The following is a 19424-nucleotide window of genomic DNA, read 5'->3' as shown; positions in this document are numbered from 1 at the left end:
TCATAAACATTCAGATCACATTACATCTAAAATGGATAAACGTAGACGGTATAAGGCAGAAAAGAGGTATTTTAAGAAGGAGATTACCAAGTTGATGAAGAAACAAGCAAAGGAAGAGAATCAAAATTCTGAGGAAGCTTCAAAAGTTCTGAAGTTTGAAGGAGTAGGCACATCTGCTAATGCCTCCAAAGTGGAAGATGAGAGAGATAAAGAATAAAATTATCTAATGTAGGCACATATGCTGAGGATCCAAAATGTAATTAATTCCTTCTTAGTGAATAAAAGAATTTCCTTCTCTTAGTGTCTGTTGCCATTTACTTCCTTTAACAACACCAAAACATAAAGCATATCAAAAACCCAATAATGAATTTGTAACTACACAAAGTTATTGTCACAAAAAATAAGGTGAAGATTTTAGAAATTTAGTTCGTGAAAGAAATTCGTTTCCAAAAATGAATGAAGATGGTGAATATTTAGTTATCATCGTTGCCTCGTTCACTAGGGCACCCTTGTGTGTTATGAACGAAATAAGATGTTTGTTATGTTTATTTTAAGTGAAAAAAATTTCACAACGTTTGCAAGAAACAACTATAATAAAATATGGAACTAATAACCACACTTGAATGAAACAATTGTGGTTGTTATACATTTAATTTTGAAATAACAAAAAATATTAAGGGTCCTGCGCTTATTTTTATTGAAAAATTTTAAAAAGGTTGATCCTGGGATTCTATGTTTGTCACCCAATTTCTATTATCATAGTTAGATTTAAAAAACATGATGAAATGTTTTTTCATAAAATTAAAAAAAATAATGCGCGTAAAAAATAAAATATTACTATGGTATATAAATGGTTGTGGTAATACATCTTCACCGTAAGTATGTTTTCTAGTAATATCAACTGCCAACATGACTCTGGTTCTCTAGAACATCGTAGGCCACAACAAATAACAACATTAAATAAACGAAAAATCATTATACAAATGATTTTTATCATTTAATTTTAGAAGACAAAATGAAAAAGTTTTTATTTCAACATCTATGGTAAAAGAACACTCGTGACTCCTTCTCTACGGATATAAAGTTGGAGAGAGAAACTAGAGAGAGAAACTCCGTTCTCTCTCTTTGTTTATGTTCAAGGGGTTCTTGCTGTTTGATCATGGTGTGGAGGCCTGCGCCTTCTAAGGATGCAGGGTGGACTAAGGTAGGGAGAAAGATGCAGCGGAGGGATACAGAAGAGAGGTGGGATGTCGCAGGGGGAGGCTTCAGTAAGGATTTGGCCGCGGATACGTCGAGAACGACGTTCTTTTTGACGGAGTTTGGATTGAAGTGGAAGGCTAGAGACTTGCTGTTTGAGTTTAAAGATTTGGGGGAGGTCGATGAAGTTGTTATTCCCCCCAGAAAGGATAAACGTGGAAGGAGATATGGTTTCGTTCGGTTTCTGAATGTAAAAGACGTGAGCTTGATGGCTACCAAGTTGGATAACTTGGTGTTAGATGGAAGAAAACTTTTTGCGAACTTGCCAAGATTCCAACGATCGAGAAGGGAGTCTGAAGATCGGGGAGGGAAGTTTGTCAATGCAAGAAGAGTGCATGCAGGTGTTTCTAAAGAAGGAGGTTACTTTGGTCACAGTGCTAGGGCATGGGTGGACAAGAGATCGTTTGTGGATGTTCTCAAAAACAAAAGTGATATTGGTGTAAGGGTGCCCGATGTTGGAGGGATCAATACTGTTGTTTTTTCCAGCTCAAAAGAGGAGATGGAGAGGTACAATAAAGCTTATGTAGGTGTTGTTAAGGAGTCGGGGAGTGTGTTGAATTTAAAGAAGATTTTCCATGAAGAAGGATTGTTCAATATCAGGGTGACTGTGTTAGGCCCTAACTTGTGTTTATTGGAGGACTTGGTGATGGGAGATGTAGAGGTGTTCTTAGAGGAGCGCAGAGAATGGTGGGAAGCGCTATTCAGTTCTATTAAACCGTGGAACCCTAAGGATGTGGATGCGGAGAGATTTCTGTGGTTGCGTATTACCGGTTTACCTTGTCATGTTTGGAGTGAGAAGTTTTTCAACATTCTTGTGGAATCATGGGGTAAATTCATATGCTGTGATGATTTTACGGATGCTCGACTTTGTATGGATGAGGCGAAAATCCTAATCAAATCTGGGAGAATGGACATTATTAACGCCAAGATTAAAGCAGTCATTGATGGTGTTCCGTTTTCAATCAGTATGAGAGAAGATCCATCCTTGAAGAAAGCTGTTGTGGGGCGTAGTAGTTTGAATGATGCTGGTTCGGAGGATTACGTTTCCTCATACGGGACCGATTCAGAAGAGAAGTTTGGGGAGGCTGTCAGATCCGGCATGGAGGAGGATGCCGCCGTGGTGTGTTCTGAACCGGTGTTGGAGAAGGTGCAAGTTGAGGATATTGCCCACAAGATAATGCCGTCTGACAGTTCGGCGGATGTCTGTTTTCTTTCACGAATTGAGGAAGATAAGCTGGTTAGGGGTGGAAAAGTGGAAGGAGATAGCTTAATATATAGAGACGTGCATGGAATGATGAACCCGTCTGCAGAAACATTAAATGCTATCATTCATAAAGAGGTGTTTGATGAAAGAGGGTCTCCGGGTTCCTTGGGAATAGATACAGCTGTCGCATCTAGCAGTTTTGATGAAAGTGGGACCAAGGTGAGAGATTCAATAGATGAGGTGGAAGGTCAAGATTGTGATGGGTGTATTGGACCGTTGTTGGACAATTATGTGGTGGCTTTTAATAATAAATGTGGGCCAGGGAAAGAGGATTTAAATGCTCCAAATCAAAACTGTGGGCCGGAAGTAAATAGCATGGAGAGAAAAGGCCCAATGTCATTTGATATGGCCTGTAGGAACATTAGTAGGAAAAAACAAAAAGCAATGTTTAAACAGAAGAAGAAGAAAACGGTGATGGATCTGGGTAACAAATTGGAGGCTGCGCCCTCATTCTTTGCTTGCATCGCACCTAGGAATGGAGGGTCGTCGACGGCGTCTCTTAGCGCGGCGAACAATTCAAAGCAGGAGGAGGATTCTATTTCCAACGGTGAGTCTTTTTCTTGTAATTCTCTGACTGATTCCGATATTCTGCAATGTAACCAAAGATTGCTTAACAATCCGCAATCTGAGGTGGGGAAGAAGCTTTGGAAGTCAATTTCTCAGTTAGGTGTTACAGGAGTGGTAGACGATAGTATGAGTATCAAACTGTTGGAGATATTAGAAAACAAAGACAAACTGTGTACAGTAGGAAGGAAGAAGGCTTTAGATTTGTGTCCATGAATTTGCTCTCATATAATATCCGTGGTGGGGGTTCTCTTTTGAAAAGAAAGAGAGTGAGTTTTTTGATTAAGTCTTTTAATATTGATGTTTGTCTCATTCAAGAAACAAAAGTTGCTGAGTTTTCTGAGCTTTTAGCAAAGAGTTTTTGGGGTTGTAGTGGTGTGGAATGGACTGCTTCAAATTCTGTAGGAGTGGCAGGAGGTATGGTGATTCTTTGGAGGAAGGATTTTTTATCTCTCAATTATAGTTTTCGTGGAGAAGGATACGTGGGAGTCAATTTCTTGTGGAAAGGTGATTGTTATAACATTGTGAATGTGTATGCTCCGTGTAGTTCGGTGGAAAGAAGACAAGTTTGGAGGTCGTTAGTGGAGAGAAAAAGTAAGAGTGTCAATGAAGAGTGGTGTGTGGTGGGGGACTTTAATGAAATTGTGGGAAGGGAAGAAAGATTTGGAGATGGGTCTCTCTCTATCTCTAGAGGTATGTTGGAGTTTCGCGAATTCATAGAAAACATGGATTTGGTGGACATCCCTTGTGTTGGAGGGAAGTACACTTGGTTCAAAGATAACGGGAAGGCGATGAGTAGACTTGATAGATTTTTAGTTTCAAGGAGATTAATTGACCTATGGGGGGTGGTGGATCAAAGAATTGAAAAGAGAGATATCTCGAATCATGCGCCTATTCGTTTGAACATAGGGGTGATGGATTGGGGGCCTAAGCCTTTTAAATTTAATAATGCGTGGTTCAAGCATAACGATTTCAAGTCTTTTATTAAGGAGGAGTGGGGGAAGTTAAGTTTTAATGGAAGAGGGGATTTTGTTTTGTTCGAAAAACTCAAATGTTTGAAAGGCCGCCTTCGAGAGTGGAATAGGGAGGTGTTCGGTTGGATAGATTTGAAAGTCAAAGAGGAGGTGGATAATATCAAAGAGTTGGACGATAGATTGTTGGAGGTTAATGATGATATGGTGAAGGAGGTGGTGAATAAGAGGAAAGAGGCGAATAAGGAGTTTTGGAATCTCTTACAAGTGAAAGAATGTATGCTTAGATTGAAATCAAGACAATTGTGGATGCATGAAGGGGATAGTAACTCTAATTTTTTCCATAATTCTATTAAGGATAGACAAAGAAGGAATTCGATTTCGATGTTGGATGGGAAGAATGGGCCGGTAGAGGGAGTGGAGAATATTAAGAATGAGATCTTTGGTTACTTCAACGATTTCTATAAAGAAGAGAATTCAAAGAGACCAATTCCGGAGGGCTTAAATCTAAATTGTTTGACTAAGGAAGAAGGTGTGTGGATTGAGAGACCTTTTACGGAGGAAGAAATTAAGGATGCCGTGTGGGCTTGTGATGGGAATAAGAGTCCGGGTCCGGATGGGTTTTCGTTAGAGTTTTTCAAAGCTAATTGGGAGGTGTTGAAAGGGGATGTGTGTAGTTTAGTTTCGGACTTCTATGAGAAAGCAAGGCTCACGAAGGGATGTACTTCATCGTTTATCACTCTTATTCCCAAGGTGAAGAATCCTCAATCTTTAACGGAATTTAGGCCTATATGTCTAGTTGGTTGTTTATACAAGATTATCTCAAAGTTGTTGGCGGCTAGATTAAAGTGTGTAGTTGGTAAACTTGTGTCATGTAACCAAACGGCTTTTGTTCCCGGTAGAAGTATATTGGATGGTGTGCTTGTTGTGAATGAGGTGATGGATTATGCTAAGAGGGAGAAAAAAAGTTGTGTGGTGCTAAAGGTTGATTTTGAAAAGGCCTATGATCGTGTTAGTTGGAATTTTGTGAGATATGTCTTAGTTAGAATGGGGTTTGGAGGTAGGTGGATGAAATGGATGGAGTGTTGTATCTTTAATAGTTCTATGTCCGTCATCGTCAATGGTAGCACGACGAAAGAGTTTAAGGTGGAGAAGGGTCTTCGTCAAGGGGATCCGTTGTCTCCTTTCCTTTTTGTTTTGGTTATGGAGGTCCTTACGGCTCTTATGAGAAAGGCTAAAGATTTGGGGGATTTTAGGTGCTTTAAAGTGGGTGATAATGAGGAGGTGGATTTACTTCAATTCGTGGATGACACAATTATTATATCGGAAGGAGATACGGCTAATTTGTGGAGTATGAAAGCAATTCTTAGAGGTTTTGAACTTATGTCGGGTTTACGTATTAATTTCTCTAAAAGTAACATCTATGGTATCAATGTTGGTGATTGGTTTCTTGAAGCGGCATCTAGCTTTCTTTCGTGTAAAGTGAGTAGTCTTCCGTTCAAGTACTTGGGAATTAAAGTGGGTGGTAATCCTAGAAGTATTTCTATGTGGAAAGATCTTTTAGTGTCCATCAAGAATCGTCTAGCCGTTTGGAGAGGTAAGAACCTTTCTCTAGCGGGTCGTGTGGTCTTGATCAATGCGGTGCTTAATGCGATTCCGATTTTTTCTCTATCTTTTTATAAAGCTCCGACGAAGGTGCTTCAAGAGATTCGGACTATCCAAAGCAAATTTCTTTGGAGTGGTGGTGAAGATAGAAAGTCTATTCATTGGGTGTGTTGGGACACGGTTTGCAAATCAAAGGAGGAAGGTGGCTTAGGAATAAAGAATGTGGAAATTATGAATGTGGCTCTTTTAAGCAAGTGGAAGTGGAGAATTTTAAATGAGAACGAAGCGGCTTGGAGTGGCATCATTAGAGCTAGATATGGCAAGGTGAAATTAAAGATTCTAGTAGGAGATATGGCGGTAGTGGGCAAGAAGGATTCTATATGGTGGAGAGATTTAATGGTATCGGATAATTATGAGAGACTTTTAGTCAATCATTTTTCGCGGGCTATTAACTGTAGTGTTGGTAATGGTGAAGATATTCCGTTTTGGTATGCTTGTTGGATTGACAAACAACCTTTATTGGAAGTCTTTCCGGATTTATTTCAGGTGACAGCGGATCATCTTCTAGCGGTAGCTGATTTGGGGCAATTTGGAGAAGATGGATGGCAATGGAATTTGCGGCCCTTGCTGCCAGAAACTGCAGCAGCATGGCTGCCAGCGGCCAGCACACCTTTGCTGCCAGCGGCCAGCACTAGCTCTGCTACTGGGCTGCTGAATTCGGCCAGCAATGGTTTCACTTTTTTGATGCAGGAAATAAAGGATGTGCTGAACCAATGCTCCCCGCAAAAGAACACTCGTGACTCCTTCTCTTGGATGCAAGATACGTCCGGTTCTTTTAGCGTAAAGTCTTGTTATGGGCGATTCAAGTCGAGCTTATCGGGTCCTCCCTTGCATGTCCATTTGGTTAAGGCCTTGAATTTCCTTTGGAAGGTTAGAATCCCCTAAAAAATTCTCTTTTTTGCTTGGAAATTTTTGCACAATAGAATTGCAACAAAAGACCAATTGTGCAAGAGAGGGATTTTGGTGGAGAATGTAGATTTATTATGTGTGTTGTGCTTGAAAGAGGAGGAAAATTTGGAACATTTATTTGGTGATTGTGAAGTTGTTCATAATATTTGGAGGAGGGTGTTTTGTTGGCTAGGTCCTTCCCTTGATATGTCCTTTGATAGTTTTGTCTCTTTCTTTTTATTTTGTGATTCCGTGAAGTGTCCGGCGAAGAGATCTTTAGTAGGAGTGATTTGGTTGACTACTATTTGGTGCATTTGGAAGAAGAGGAATGACATTATTTTTAAGAAGGAGAGTTTTTGTTTTACCGAATGTTATTCGAATATTATCATGTCTTCTTGGAATTACATGTTAGCTTTCTATAAGATAGGTGATCTTTGTAATTACCATACTTGGAATATCTTACCTCTCGATTGTTTCGAGTAGGGAGAGCTTTCCGTTTGTATCTTTGGGCGGAGTATCTATTATACTCCCCTTGTTTAATATCATTGCTTATTAAAAAAAAAATTGAAAGTGGTCTTATACACTTCATGTATATGTAATTATTTATTATATGAAAATTAATAATAAATATGGGGTAAACACTATTTATTTTATAATTTCAAGCTGCTATTAATTCGCATAGTTCAAGCATTGTATTTATTTATTAAGACAAAAGAAAAATATAATTGAAATATAGCAAGAAAATTTAACTGAAACATAGTAGAAAAGCATGGTCTTTATTTTATAAGAAATTACACGTAGCTGCTAGTAAGCAGGGTCATTATTTAGAAATATTAGTTAATTATTACAAGCTGCTGGTAAGTAAGCATAGCCTGTACTGTAATAATATTATTCATTCATATGTCTGAGACACTGCTTATAGTTGTTTCCAAGTCTGATGCGAATGACCATGAATGAATGTTGTGTGCTACACCAGTTTTTGAAGTAGCAGAAAAACCAATCCTAACAATGTTGGGAAGCACAGTTTTCAAATCAACCGCTTGTGCAATGCTAGTGTATTCTCCATTCTCGTAAGTGACAAGAGCACTCAACTCGTTAGAAGGAGAGTCATATGTTATAGTTACTTTTGTCAATGAATCACTCACCCAATTCCATTTCTCAGTTTTGAGCGAAATTAAAGAGTTGACATCGATTCCAATATGTCTCATATAGGGATCAAAATAATTGGGATAAAGGTCAAACTCTAAACCAACAAATCGATTTATTGCATTTTTACCATCAACTACTCCTAGATATCTACTGTCTGAGTTATTGGGAATCACGGTGTCCAGGGGTGCAATGAAAAAGATCAGTCCATGAGTTGGACAAGGTTGTTCCTCCGGGGATTCTACAACGAACGAAAAGGAAGTGTTAAAGCTGGCAACTTGGCCAGTAGTATCGTTCCAAAGGGTCACAGGTGTTTTATATAAGGCACGTCCTGTGGTTGTAGCTGGAGGTGTTCTGTTGGTGAGTGCCACAAAACCACCGTCTACAAAATGGGCGTCCCCTTGAATGATTAATTCTGGATTACCATTGGTGAGTTTGTTGAAATTGAAGGAAAGTGGTTGAGCTGAGTTTATATTTGTGGCCAACAGGAAAAAGAAAACAAGAGAGAATAGTCTGTGAGTTGGAAGGTTTGTGAGATGAAAAGCCATGGTGAGTAGTGTGAAGTTATGAATGAAGATAATAGGAAGGTTTCTCACACATATATAATGTCATGGTAGGTATTGTGAAGCCCGCCATCCATTATTATAATAAACATGAAAAATATTACTTGAATCATTTAACATGCTTTATATTTTTTGTGCCACGTTCATTTCTTATTTTGAGATGCGATTGTAACTCATATATATTATATTGTACATTTAATTTGGATTATTCTTTCACCTCTTCCGTCTTTTTGGTGCTACGATCAGCTCTTACTTTATGCTCTAATATATATATTTTTGTTTATCCTATACTTTAATCTTGTTTCATGTTTGATTGTGTCTAATTTGCTTTATTTGTGTGAGTTTGAAGATGTGGGACTTAAATCATCAATCTATGACACAAGTGTTACTAGCTTTTTTTTAAATAAGCAATGGAATTATAAGGAGCAAAAGGGATGCTCCAACCTGAAACAAAACGGAAAGCTCCTACCTCTCAAAACACTCAAGAGGTAGAATATTCCAATAGTAATAATTACAAAGGTTCACCTATATTTTTAATATTATATATTAATATATTAAAATTAATATTTAATTATTCAGTGTTTCACTTTAAAAAATTTTCGTATTTTATTAAATTTTGTTATATTGAATATTTGGGTATTATTTAGAGCAATTTAAACTCATATTCTATTTAAAAAGAGGTTATTATCTTTAAAAAACAACATATTGCATAAAAATATATCATACTTAAATTATAAAATTTATTTATTTTTTAATAGGCAATGTGATTAAAACCGGAAATTACAACTATCCGCTAGCTTATAACTATTTAACATCCAATTCCAAGCATAAAAAATTACATCCGACATACATTCGGTAAAACTAAACGAATCGTTTATGAAAATGATAGCGTTTCGCCTTTTCCAAATGCTCCACACCGTTGCTAACCATATTACCGCAACAATCGTTCTATTGGCTAGACTCCCCACTTTCTCGAACGCATAGACATAACCCTCAAACTCTTCAAAAGATAAACCGGCAACGGGGCCAATCCACTCAAACACCTTTCTCCAAATACCCGCCACAACACAACAACCTCCTAACAAATGCGGATTATTTTCCTCCTCCGTAGAGCAAAAAGAACAAGCCAAATCAACAATATCCAAAAGAATTCCTCTCCTAAATAATTGGTCCTTAGTAGCTAATCTATTGTGAATGATTCGCCAACCAAAAAGAAGAATTTTAGGAGGAACTTTTACCTTCCAAAGATGATTTGCAGCTTTTACAATGATTGGATGAATGGGTGGTCCGGATAACTTAGCTTTAATCATGTCGTAACACGATTTCACGGTGAAGGCTCCATCCGGATTGAGGCGCCATGCGAAAGAATCTTTACTGTTCTCGCTAGGAATGATGTAGTGGATGCTGTCCTGAAGCTCTAGCCAGAGGGAATCATAACCGGTGCTGCTGCCCGGAATCGATGTTGCAACCACGCTCCAGGACCAGCCAGCTGCTGTCTGGAGGCCCGAGTCTGCTACTGATATGCTCCGATCAGCGGCTGAATCGTACAATTCTGGAAAAGCTTGATTAAGCGGCTGTGCTCCGGCCCAAAGGCTTGAAACGGAACGTCAGTTCCGTTGCCAACTATTACTGTTACTGCCCCTGCAAAATTATTATTCAGCAAAGAAATATTAGAGTCAATTAAGAGCATGTCCCTCCACCAAATGGAGTCATTTTTCTCCACCACCGACATATCACCTATGAGGACTTTTCTCTTAATATTCCCGTAACGAGAAATGAGGATATCCCGCCACACCGCCTCTTCATCCACTAGAATCCTCCACTTCCACTTACTCATCAAAGCGACGTTCATGACCTCCACGTTCCTAACACCTAATCCTCCTTCTTCACGCGAATGAGTGAATATTAATGAGTCTACATTTATTAGGTGAATAAAATACATTAAACATTATACTAAAACTCATTATTAACAACTCTTTCACGAAACTCATTTTTCAATAAACTTGCGGCGAACTTCATCGCATGCATTTGGCGTTGCTTCAGGCAATGGTGATTTCGGATTTCAGCGAAGTTTGATGGGAAATCGCACTTCTCATCACACATTCATTCTCTTTTCTCTTATCGCACGACCTTTCGCTCATTTCCGAAGGACATCGCACAACTCGATGAATGTGGGTAGTAGTGACGACAAGCACGATTAAGAAATCAGACAAAACTTTTAGTGCAGAGTATGGATTCGACCAGAGCTTTTCACGATTCATATTTAGCATTTGAGCCAAATTTTTTATAGAGGTTTTTTTGATTTAAAATTGACTTTTAGTTTAGTACGGAATTTGATTTACGTTTTCTATTCAAAATTGGTTGCATTTTGGAATTCTTGCATTTTGACGGTTTCACTAATTACGGGCTCTACTACAGTTTGACTGTGATTCGATTTTGGTGCAGATTTTGGTTTGAACTAAAATTAGAAGTATACATCATCATAAAGCTAAACCGGAAGAAAAATGAAGATTTTGTCCTCGCCCGCAAGGTGTTCGATGAAATGTCCTGATACTACTAACAACACTATTTTTTTATGGCAGACCTTATATTGAGAGACAATTTTCGTCTATGATTTTAGTCAAATTTGAACCCTGAACTAGCTAGTTAGTTTTTTTAGTGGCATGAACTTCCTTGTTAGCACTGCTTCTTCAATGCTACTGTCGTTGATTTTAAATAAGGATATTTGGATAGTGAGGATGATTATATATGCTTGAATAAACTGAAAATAAGCCCTGGGGCTTGTATCTGTTTTATATGCTGTAATTAATAGTGATATTTAAATATGCTTTGTACCTTATAAGTAGGCACATTGACAAGATAATGGATGGGCGCGTGGATACTATCTAATAAAGAACATGCTTGATATTGTTGATACTTTCATTGTTGAAAGATTTGATGAGGTACTATAATTTAAAATATTTTCGTATTGCATGTACTTATTGAAAAACATATAAATTATTGTCCTACTATATAGTTGTTTAATTTATTATATGCATAACGATATGTACATGAAATATGATAAGTAAAATAGGATGTAATGTAGCATATGAAATATGGTGAAAATGAAATTAAATTCAATATAATTTGTTCATTCATAAATGGTGTATTTACCCCCGATTTTTATTAAAATAGGTGTAATTAACAACGTATTTACACCCGATTTTTATTAAAATAGGGCGTAATTAAGATCGTATTTACACCCTATTTTTATTAAAAATGGGTATAACGTAGAATGTATTTACACCTGATTTTTATTAAAATTGGGTGTAATTAAGAACGTATTTACACCCATTTATTAAAATAGGGTGTAATTAAGAACGTATTTACACCCGATTTTTTTAAAATATGGTGTAAACTAGAACGTATTTACACCCGTTTTAAACGGGTGTAAATTCGTTAGACATTTCTCACCCGGTGGATATACACCCATTTTTTATTAAAAACAATGGGTGTAAATTTAATAAAAAATGGGTGTAAATTAACATTTTTGTACTAGTGATTGTAAAAGCAGTCAATGTCTTGTGGGAATTAAAAGTTTCGTCTAACATTTCTCATTTTGGGTGGAGGTTTATACTAAACCGATTAATCTCGATAAAAGACCAGTTGATTTATCGTGGAGTAGTGGTGGACACTAGCAGCGTTTTTTTTATTTGAATATTGAGTATATTGCTCAACTTTTCGGGCGTTGTGTGTTCTTGATTGGTATTGGAACAAAGTGTATGATTGGATCGGTAATGGACTTGAATGTCGGTGTTGGAATTAATGGCATTCTTTCTCCATTCCGAGAAAGTCAAGGTTAAGTCATAGAGGATTACTGTCGTTGTTATTTGGCTTGCAACTGTCTGGTCTTTATGGTTGATGCGCAATGGGGTCATTTTTAGAGGAGCCTTGTTTAGTTTTGAAGAGTGTTTGTCATCGTTAATGTTCCTGTCATGGACATGGATGAATTCTTCATGTAATTCTGTCAATAGTGGCAATATCTAGGTTTGGGATACCCTACCTCTTCTTTGTTTTAGGTGGTAGGTGTTCGATCCGTTGTATTTTTGGGTGGAGTATCCCTTATACTCCCCTCTAATAATAACTTTACTTATCAAAAAAAAGTTGTCAACTTAAACATTTCCAAAATCAATAGGAGGAGACCTTAAATATGGCATTCAGAAAGATTGTAATGGATTGTTTGATCTGATTTACAGATATTAAAGATGACAAGAGTTTGATGTCAGAGTTGATAATAGGTCTATATTACTATAACATTTATCAGAAAGAAAGAAAGTGCATACAATACACATAGTCTCAACCGGGTGGACTATTTTTTTCAATGATATTGGTATTAGTGTCCCTACAAAATTTAACATTGTTCTACTAATTTTACATATAATTGATGATGGCGTATGTTTGACCTATTTCCCATAATCCTGTTGTATTTATGTCATTTAAATTGACGTGTGTGGTACTTAAATTGACCTGTTAGTGATCAAAATCCACTTCTATTTAACTAGTTTTGAAACTCTTGTTTTTCAAACTCGACTATTTTTATTCAATTACCTTTAATTTGACTTCTTATTATTTCTTACTAATAAATTAAATGTTTTAAATTGTAAATAAGATATTTTTAGTGGCAAACTTATATACATCACAACATGAGAAAATAAAAACTAAAAAAAATGTTGACGTCACTATGGAAGGCTTAGAGACCAAAACATGCCAGTTTATGATAACAAAAATCATGATACATTCTCTCTTCTTAAGGAAAACAAACTAGTTAAATGTTGTTAGGAAAATCTTCAAGTCAGTATTCACTACAACAAATAACGTTTTCATGAAGAAGTTTCTACGTTATTCCAAGGCGCACTACACACACACACACACACTTATATACATATATAAACAACTTGTTACCTCTGTTTTTATAAAACCCGAGGTGATATACCATTCATGACATGTTTCAAAGTCTCAGCTAATACACTTTATGTTTTTATTTGTTAACAACTATAAATTAAATGATTTAAGTCTTCGGTTTCTTTGATAAACCGAAGGATAAAATAATCAGATTTTACTATAAAAAAACTCGTTGAACAAAATATTTTTCCAGCTTTTGCAATACATCTCAAACAATGGTGTTGTTGTTGTAGTTATTGTTTAAGGTTTTGAAAAGTATAATTTATTCCTAAAAGTCTTTACTTAAAAGTTGTTAGGAAACTCCTAAAGCCTGTATTAGTTCTCACACATGATAAGTATTACCTACTATAAAAAATGTAATTTGTGGGTGAATATAGAATATAAATTCCTCACTAATTGGGTGAGATTTTGTGAAGAAAAACTATATACTCGATAAAATTAACAAAGCTATTTGAGACAAAATTATTCAGTCACCAAAAATCTATAATAAAGTCGCTCAGAGATTTGAGATGAATTTTATTCTTTCTAATCTTTCTATGAAAAAGTTATTTCTAAAACATGCTAGATATATTAGTATTCTATGAGAATTATTCAAACTCTTACTTTTTTTTAATGTAAAAAAGTGAAACTAAATTATTTTTCTTACATTGTAGATTAAAATTTTTATTAAAATTATACTTAATATTTTTCACAAAATTGGTATTGAAAATCCTTAAACCTCCATCGATTCCCGAATATGAAGGTTCCACCAGTAACTCAAAGAAAGAACAAGACACTAGTGCAAAAAGAACAAAATAATTTTAAAATTTACACCTGATATACTAAAAACGGGTGTAAATGAGAAATTCGGTGGCAATTTTGTAAATAAAATGTTATTTGAAATATTATCAAGTGACAATATATACCTTATTTTCTAAAAACGGGTTTAAATTAAAAATGTTATTATAATAAAATTTCAATTACTCCCTTTAAATTAAAAAACGGGTGTAAATTTATATAAACTAAAAAAATTATTTAATTTTATGATTCAAAATATTTAATCTATATGACATATTAAATAATAAATAATTTAAACATTATTAACAAATTAATAAATTATTGGACCCATACTAATGATCTAAATTTATTTGATGAAAAAATAATCTAAACATGTTAATGGCATAGTAATAAATAAATAAATAATTCATATTCATTGCATTTCATCCAGATTCATCGCACAAAGTTATAAACTCAGATTCATCGCATTTCACCGATCATCATCATCCTTCAGGAAAATCCCTAAATCACAAAAAAAAAAAACCCTTCTTTCATCTATCGTCATGTTTATTGCAGTCGCGAAAATCCTAAGGCTTAGAGATTCATCAACAATCGCCCATTCCTTTGTGTAGCACTGTGAGTAATTTGACTTTATCCTTTAGGAAAACCCCTAAATCGCAAAAACCCCTTCATCTATCGTCATGTTTATTACGGTCGCAACAATCTTGTGGTTTAGCGATTCATCAACAATCGTCCCTTCCCTTGTATGCTTAGTGAGTAATTTTATTCTCTCCTCCATCTCAACCCTAAATTTTTGTTATTATTGTATTTCACCTGTGTATGTGTCGTAAAGGCCAATTTCTATGGTCATTCTATTGTTTGTGGATTTTTGTTTTTTGTGTTTGATTATATGAACGAATTTGTGATTAGTAACAATTTTCTTTTAGAAAGAAGCTGCGAGAAAGGATATGGGTTCTACATTTTTTGATGCAAACTTGTATCCACAAGGTTCTACGGGTGGTGTTCCAGAGCCCCTTCACCCTAAACCCGGTATGTTAAAGTATTTGATAAGATATAGATGCTTGAACCACTCAGTTTAACTGCTTTTCATTTGTATTAGGACTTTGTTCGGCTTCCTTGGAAAAACCAGTCTAGCCAGAACATTCAATTCCTGCTAGTGTTTCTATTCAATCTGCTAACAGTGGTATTTTTTCTGTTTTTGAACGCCAACTGTTTGTGAAAAGCATTTTGTTGCCTTATGAGCATGTCATTGCTGTCAAATTGAACTCTGTTGATTTTCAGGCTTAACTTATCCGGTGGGAAAGAAATTGAGAAAGGTAGAAGGTTTGTACTTCGTGCCCCAGTATAAGACGGAGAGTGAGAATGATGATGAGGATGACAAAGCGTTGGTGGTATCCAGCACTGGAAAACACTTCACTTGTGATGACCTTTATCTAAGGTGCTTATTTCGTAAACCATGGCTTTAATCTCATATTTCAAATCATGATAAAATCGACTTTGAACCCGTATATCTCTTTTAATTTAACAATGTTAACTTCATGTTTCTCGTTGAATTTTTTGATTTGATAGCAATGTTTTTGTCATTTACTTTGTGTTTCAGTGACAGTGATGATTCCTATGTTGACCTTGATTTTGAAGTGCAACCTTATCTGATGAATAAAGTTGGGGAGGTAGAAGGTGCCTTGATTGAGTTGGCACACGAACATCATTTAAGGGTTACCGTGAGTGGTTCTATTTTGATCCCAATGCACCTGTTACCAATTTGACTTGTCAGTTACTTATTGAATAGCTAGTCATTCTTGATTGACGTATAACTTGTAGTAAATTACATCATGATTTGTTTTATGCTTATAGCATACTTGTTTCTGATCTTCTGGATTCACAGGATGAAGTCAGGAATAAGATATCAGCTTTGAAGACAGCTCTACTGAATGAAAGTCAGAACTCTCTTTCTTCCCTTCTTCGAGTTGAGAAATACAAAGAAACCAAGCAGGAGTTGGATAAAAAGTTTGACACTCAATATCAACGCCAAATGTAAGACTGCATTCTTTCGTCATGTCCCCTTTATCTTTTCTTTTCAAGGCAACATGATTCCTTCATTCTACAATATATTTATTGTCAGATTTAAGAAGTAAGCATTGACTATGAATTGTAGGCTCCTCTAGAATTGTCTACATTCTTAATATGCTTTATAAGAGGTCAAATAATGGGTTATTTAGTATGACGGTGCTTTAGCAGCAGCACATATTTAAGATAGAGATTAGTTATTCATTATTTATTGATAATCTAGAATGTGTATCATCTAGAAACACATATGAGACACGAGACAGCAAGCATAAGAATCATTCATCCAATGCCTCATGTGACATGCAGTCATGCATATAGGTTAAAAAGGAAAAGAAAATTAAAAAAGTTATTGAATTATTTTAGTATTTTAAATGTAAGACTCTTTTTAAGGTCGTCATATTTTATTTTCACTTTATCGTTTACTTAAACTAGAAGTTAAAACTGTTCTTAAGAAAACATATACGTATACTATTGCTTATTCTAGTGTAAATTATATAACCTTGTTTTTATTAGTACTCTTTAAAAATAGATAATTGTTTTTGAAACTTTATTGTTTATTTAAAGTATTCATTGGTTAGAAAAAAGAAAAGGAGAAAAGGAGACAAAAAATAATGAAAAGGAGAAAAAATCCAATGTATTGCCTAATGGTAATCTAGAATCTGTAGGTGAGAATAGAATCTCTGCTCATAATGTCTTATGTGAGTTCCTTTGATACTGATTTCATAACGTCTTATGTAAGTTATTTGGTTTGGTTCACTCTGTTTGATCTTGTTTCATTACTTTGGCTCATTTTATGAAGTGATATAGGGGTGATATCTGAAGAGTGGTTCAATGAGATGAGGAACAATGCATTAAGTACAAACTTTGAATAATTGAGCTCATTTTGAATTTTCTTTTGGGTTATTTGTATCTCCCATGTAAGAAGTTTGAATAATTGAGCTCATTTTGAAGTTGTAGTTTATGTTTATTTTTCATTATGTTGATTCTTGTTTTGATTTTTGAAATTTCAGACCTACATTTAGGAGAATTATCAGAAATGGTTCAACAGAAATGTTCTCAGGGTTACTTTACATTTATTCCTTATTGAACTGCTTAATTTGTTTGTGGTATGGAACTCCTTTGATATCACATGATAATACTTTGGTTACAACGGTTAATTCGATTGGAACGGTTACTTTGGCTTCTCGTTCATATAAATACAATCTATGTAATCATGATATAAATCAATTTGCGGAGCAGATATGCTCTAGACGTATGAATTTGAGAGGTTTGCCTTTTTTATTTTGTATATTAAAAGAACTAAGCTAGTTATTTATTGTAGTCATGTCTTAATAACATGTATGTATGCTATGTATGCCACGGACATGCCGTCAATGAAACCTCATGGCTGGCAGGATGAATCTATGAAGTAAGTATTCTTTTAGAAAAACATTTCCAAGCATACAAGGTTCTTCCTTTTTTCTCTGCTGAATGGTTCTGCATATATATAACATGGTTTGGTTTCCTGCAGGTCTGCATTTGGAAGAGCAGGAAGAGGCACCATTGGAATGATATGCATGGACTTCACAGAATCAGATACAGACATATCATTCGTAAGCTCTGGGAGGCCAAGCAGTGCTTATTCATCCTCTATTTACGATTGCATGGACTCCTCTCAAACTTCACAAGTTTCTACTAGTTCAAATTGTATTGTAAATAATGGTTTATGAATATATGCCAAATGGCACACTAAGGGATCACCTTTCTGGTACATTTGAATTTCTCGTTTTCTATCTTCCCGATATTGTATGTTAACTTATGATTTAGTAACATCGTATGTTGTTCTACACAGTTACATCAAAAGAACCTCTGACTTTTATCACGAGATTGAAAATCGCGCTAGGGTCAGCTAAAGGTCTCATGTATCTACACAATGAAGTTGATCCTCCCATATTTCACCGGGATGTCAAGGCCAGCAACATATTATTGGACTCAAAGCTCGCTGCAAAAGTGGCAGATTTTGGACTTTCATGGCTTGCCCCAGTTCCAGATATGGAAGGCATTGTTCCTGGTCATGTATCTACAGTGGTAAAAGGGACACCGGTAAGATTTTCATAGTTGGATTTTGGTTTAACTTATTTGAACTTATGTATTGACTGGCATAAACTCTTGTGAGACTATTTGACGGGAGCATACGGAAGAAGCTTATGATATGTATATAAGCTGTTTTTAGCTTATTTTTCTAAGCTCTCTACGATAACTTATGAAAACAACTTATAATTTATTTGAAAACAGTTTGATATTTATCTTTTTTTAATCTTTTTCCCACCCCTTGATTTTAAATATGCAGGGTTACCTTGATCCGAAGTACTTCTTAACTCACAAGTTGACCGACAAGAGTGATGTTTACAGTCTCGGTGTTGTGTTTCTTGAACTTTTGACCCGAATGCATCCTATCTCACATGGCAAAAATATTGTTAGAGAGGTATTTGCTTGACTTCGTTTATATCCGGAGCATTATCAAAATAACTGAATGCTTGATGCAAATGCTTATGAATACCTTTTTTCAGGTCATTCTTTCATACCAAGCTGGCGTAATATTTTCAATCATCGACGAGCGAATGGGGTCAGTAACAATACTGATGTGGGATGTTGATGCAATTATGTGCATTTCTTGGAGCAGTTGTCCCGAATTGGCTTAATAGTAACTTAAAATTCTTTGCTGTGTTATCCTTCCGGCGTGTTTAGAATTTCTTCTACCGTCATTCACTCTCAGCCAGTTGACATTTTTTTTGTGCTCCAGTCATGTTTCATTGTGATTCAACCAGCTGCAGCTTCTCTGGTGATGGTGAAACTCATTCATCCCTGCAAGTCCTTATACATGCTAGCTGTTATAAACTTGTTATTAAGTGAATTATTTCAATTGGTACCATTAAGAAGTTTGACTAACATTGTGTTTTGTTTCTGTTTGAGATCATTTCTATAGAGAATATTCAACAAATAATCATTGTTATTAAGTGAATTATTTCAATTGGTACCGGTTTCTATCACTAACCTTTAGATGTGGCATGGTTTGTATGATGCAAATGGTTGAAAATCAAAAGGTTGAGGAGGAAAATCTACAAGATCAAATACAAATGGTTGAAGAGGATAAGGACATAGAAATGTTGCCAAAATGAAAGCCAAAGAAGAAGAAGAAGAAAACTTATATATGAAGAAAGTGTTATGACTTAGTTAAAATATAATTTTTATGTGTATGATTTTATAGTACTTGAAATATTATGACTGTACATGATTTTCTATACTTTTTGGTTAATATTAAAAATATTTTGACTTAGTTAA

General features: G+C 35.5%; 2 protein-coding genes and 1 long non-coding RNA gene across 4 annotated transcripts; 2 read left to right on the top strand and 1 right to left on the bottom strand.

Moving 5' to 3' along the window:
• Window positions 1–7364: 7364 nt before the first annotated feature.
• LOC131639253 (non-seed lectin-like) lies at window positions 7365–8313 on the bottom strand. Its single transcript, XM_058909749.1, has one exon. The coding sequence runs from the start codon at window positions 8301–8303 to the stop codon at window positions 7506–7508; it is 798 nt and encodes a 265-aa protein (XP_058765732.1). The 5' UTR covers window positions 8304–8313; the 3' UTR covers window positions 7365–7505.
• Window positions 8314–15159: 6846 nt separating this feature from the next.
• LOC131639251 (uncharacterized) lies at window positions 15160–16619 on the top strand. Its single transcript, XR_009294910.1, has 4 exons — window positions 15160–15219; window positions 15318–15474; window positions 15637–15757; window positions 15922–16619. It is a non-coding gene; the product is annotated as an uncharacterized LOC131639251 (long non-coding RNA).
• Window positions 16620–16783: 164 nt separating this feature from the next.
• Window positions 16784–19424, top strand: LOC131639247 (probable LRR receptor-like serine/threonine-protein kinase At1g06840). Of its 2 annotated transcripts, none has more exons than XM_058909746.1 (4): window positions 16784–17020; window positions 17986–18185; window positions 18433–18567; window positions 18653–19422. In XM_058909746.1, the coding sequence occupies exons 2-4, from the start codon at window positions 18003–18005 to the stop codon at window positions 18782–18784; spliced, it is 450 nt and encodes a 149-aa protein (XP_058765729.1). In that variant the 5' UTR covers window positions 16784–17020; window positions 17986–18002; the 3' UTR covers window positions 18785–19422. The 2 variants fall into 2 exon arrangements, with proteins under 2 accessions (XP_058765729.1, XP_058765728.1); XM_058909745.1 differs by lacking the exon at window positions 16784–17020 and adding an exon at window positions 17809–17850 and having other exon boundaries at window positions 17935–18185; window positions 18653–19424.

The sequence above is a fragment of the Vicia villosa genome, unplaced genomic scaffold (assembly GCF_029867415.1).
Source record: "Vicia villosa cultivar HV-30 ecotype Madison, WI unplaced genomic scaffold, Vvil1.0 ctg.002570F_1_1, whole genome shotgun sequence".
Taxonomy (NCBI): domain Eukaryota; kingdom Viridiplantae; phylum Streptophyta; class Magnoliopsida; order Fabales; family Fabaceae; genus Vicia; species Vicia villosa.
The sequence above is the reverse complement of the archived record's forward strand: the minus strand, read 5'-3'. Positions and strand labels throughout refer to the sequence as shown.

Excerpts from the sequence above, each read along its gene's own strand:
- LOC131639253 (XM_058909749.1), bottom strand. The coding sequence starts at position 8,303 with ATGGCTTTTCATCTCACAAACCTTCCAACTCACAGACTATTCTCTCTT.
- LOC131639247 (XM_058909745.1), top strand. The coding sequence starts at position 17,817 with ATGCCAAATGGCACACTAAGGGATCACCTTTCTG. Across the intron at positions 17,851-17,934 it reads ACTAAGGGATCACCTTTCTG|TTACATCAAAAGAACCTCTG; the intron begins GTACATTTGAAT and ends TGTTCTACACAG. Across the intron at positions 18,568-18,652 it reads GCAAAAATATTGTTAGAGAG|GTCATTCTTTCATACCAAGC; the intron begins GTATTTGCTTGA and ends ACCTTTTTTCAG.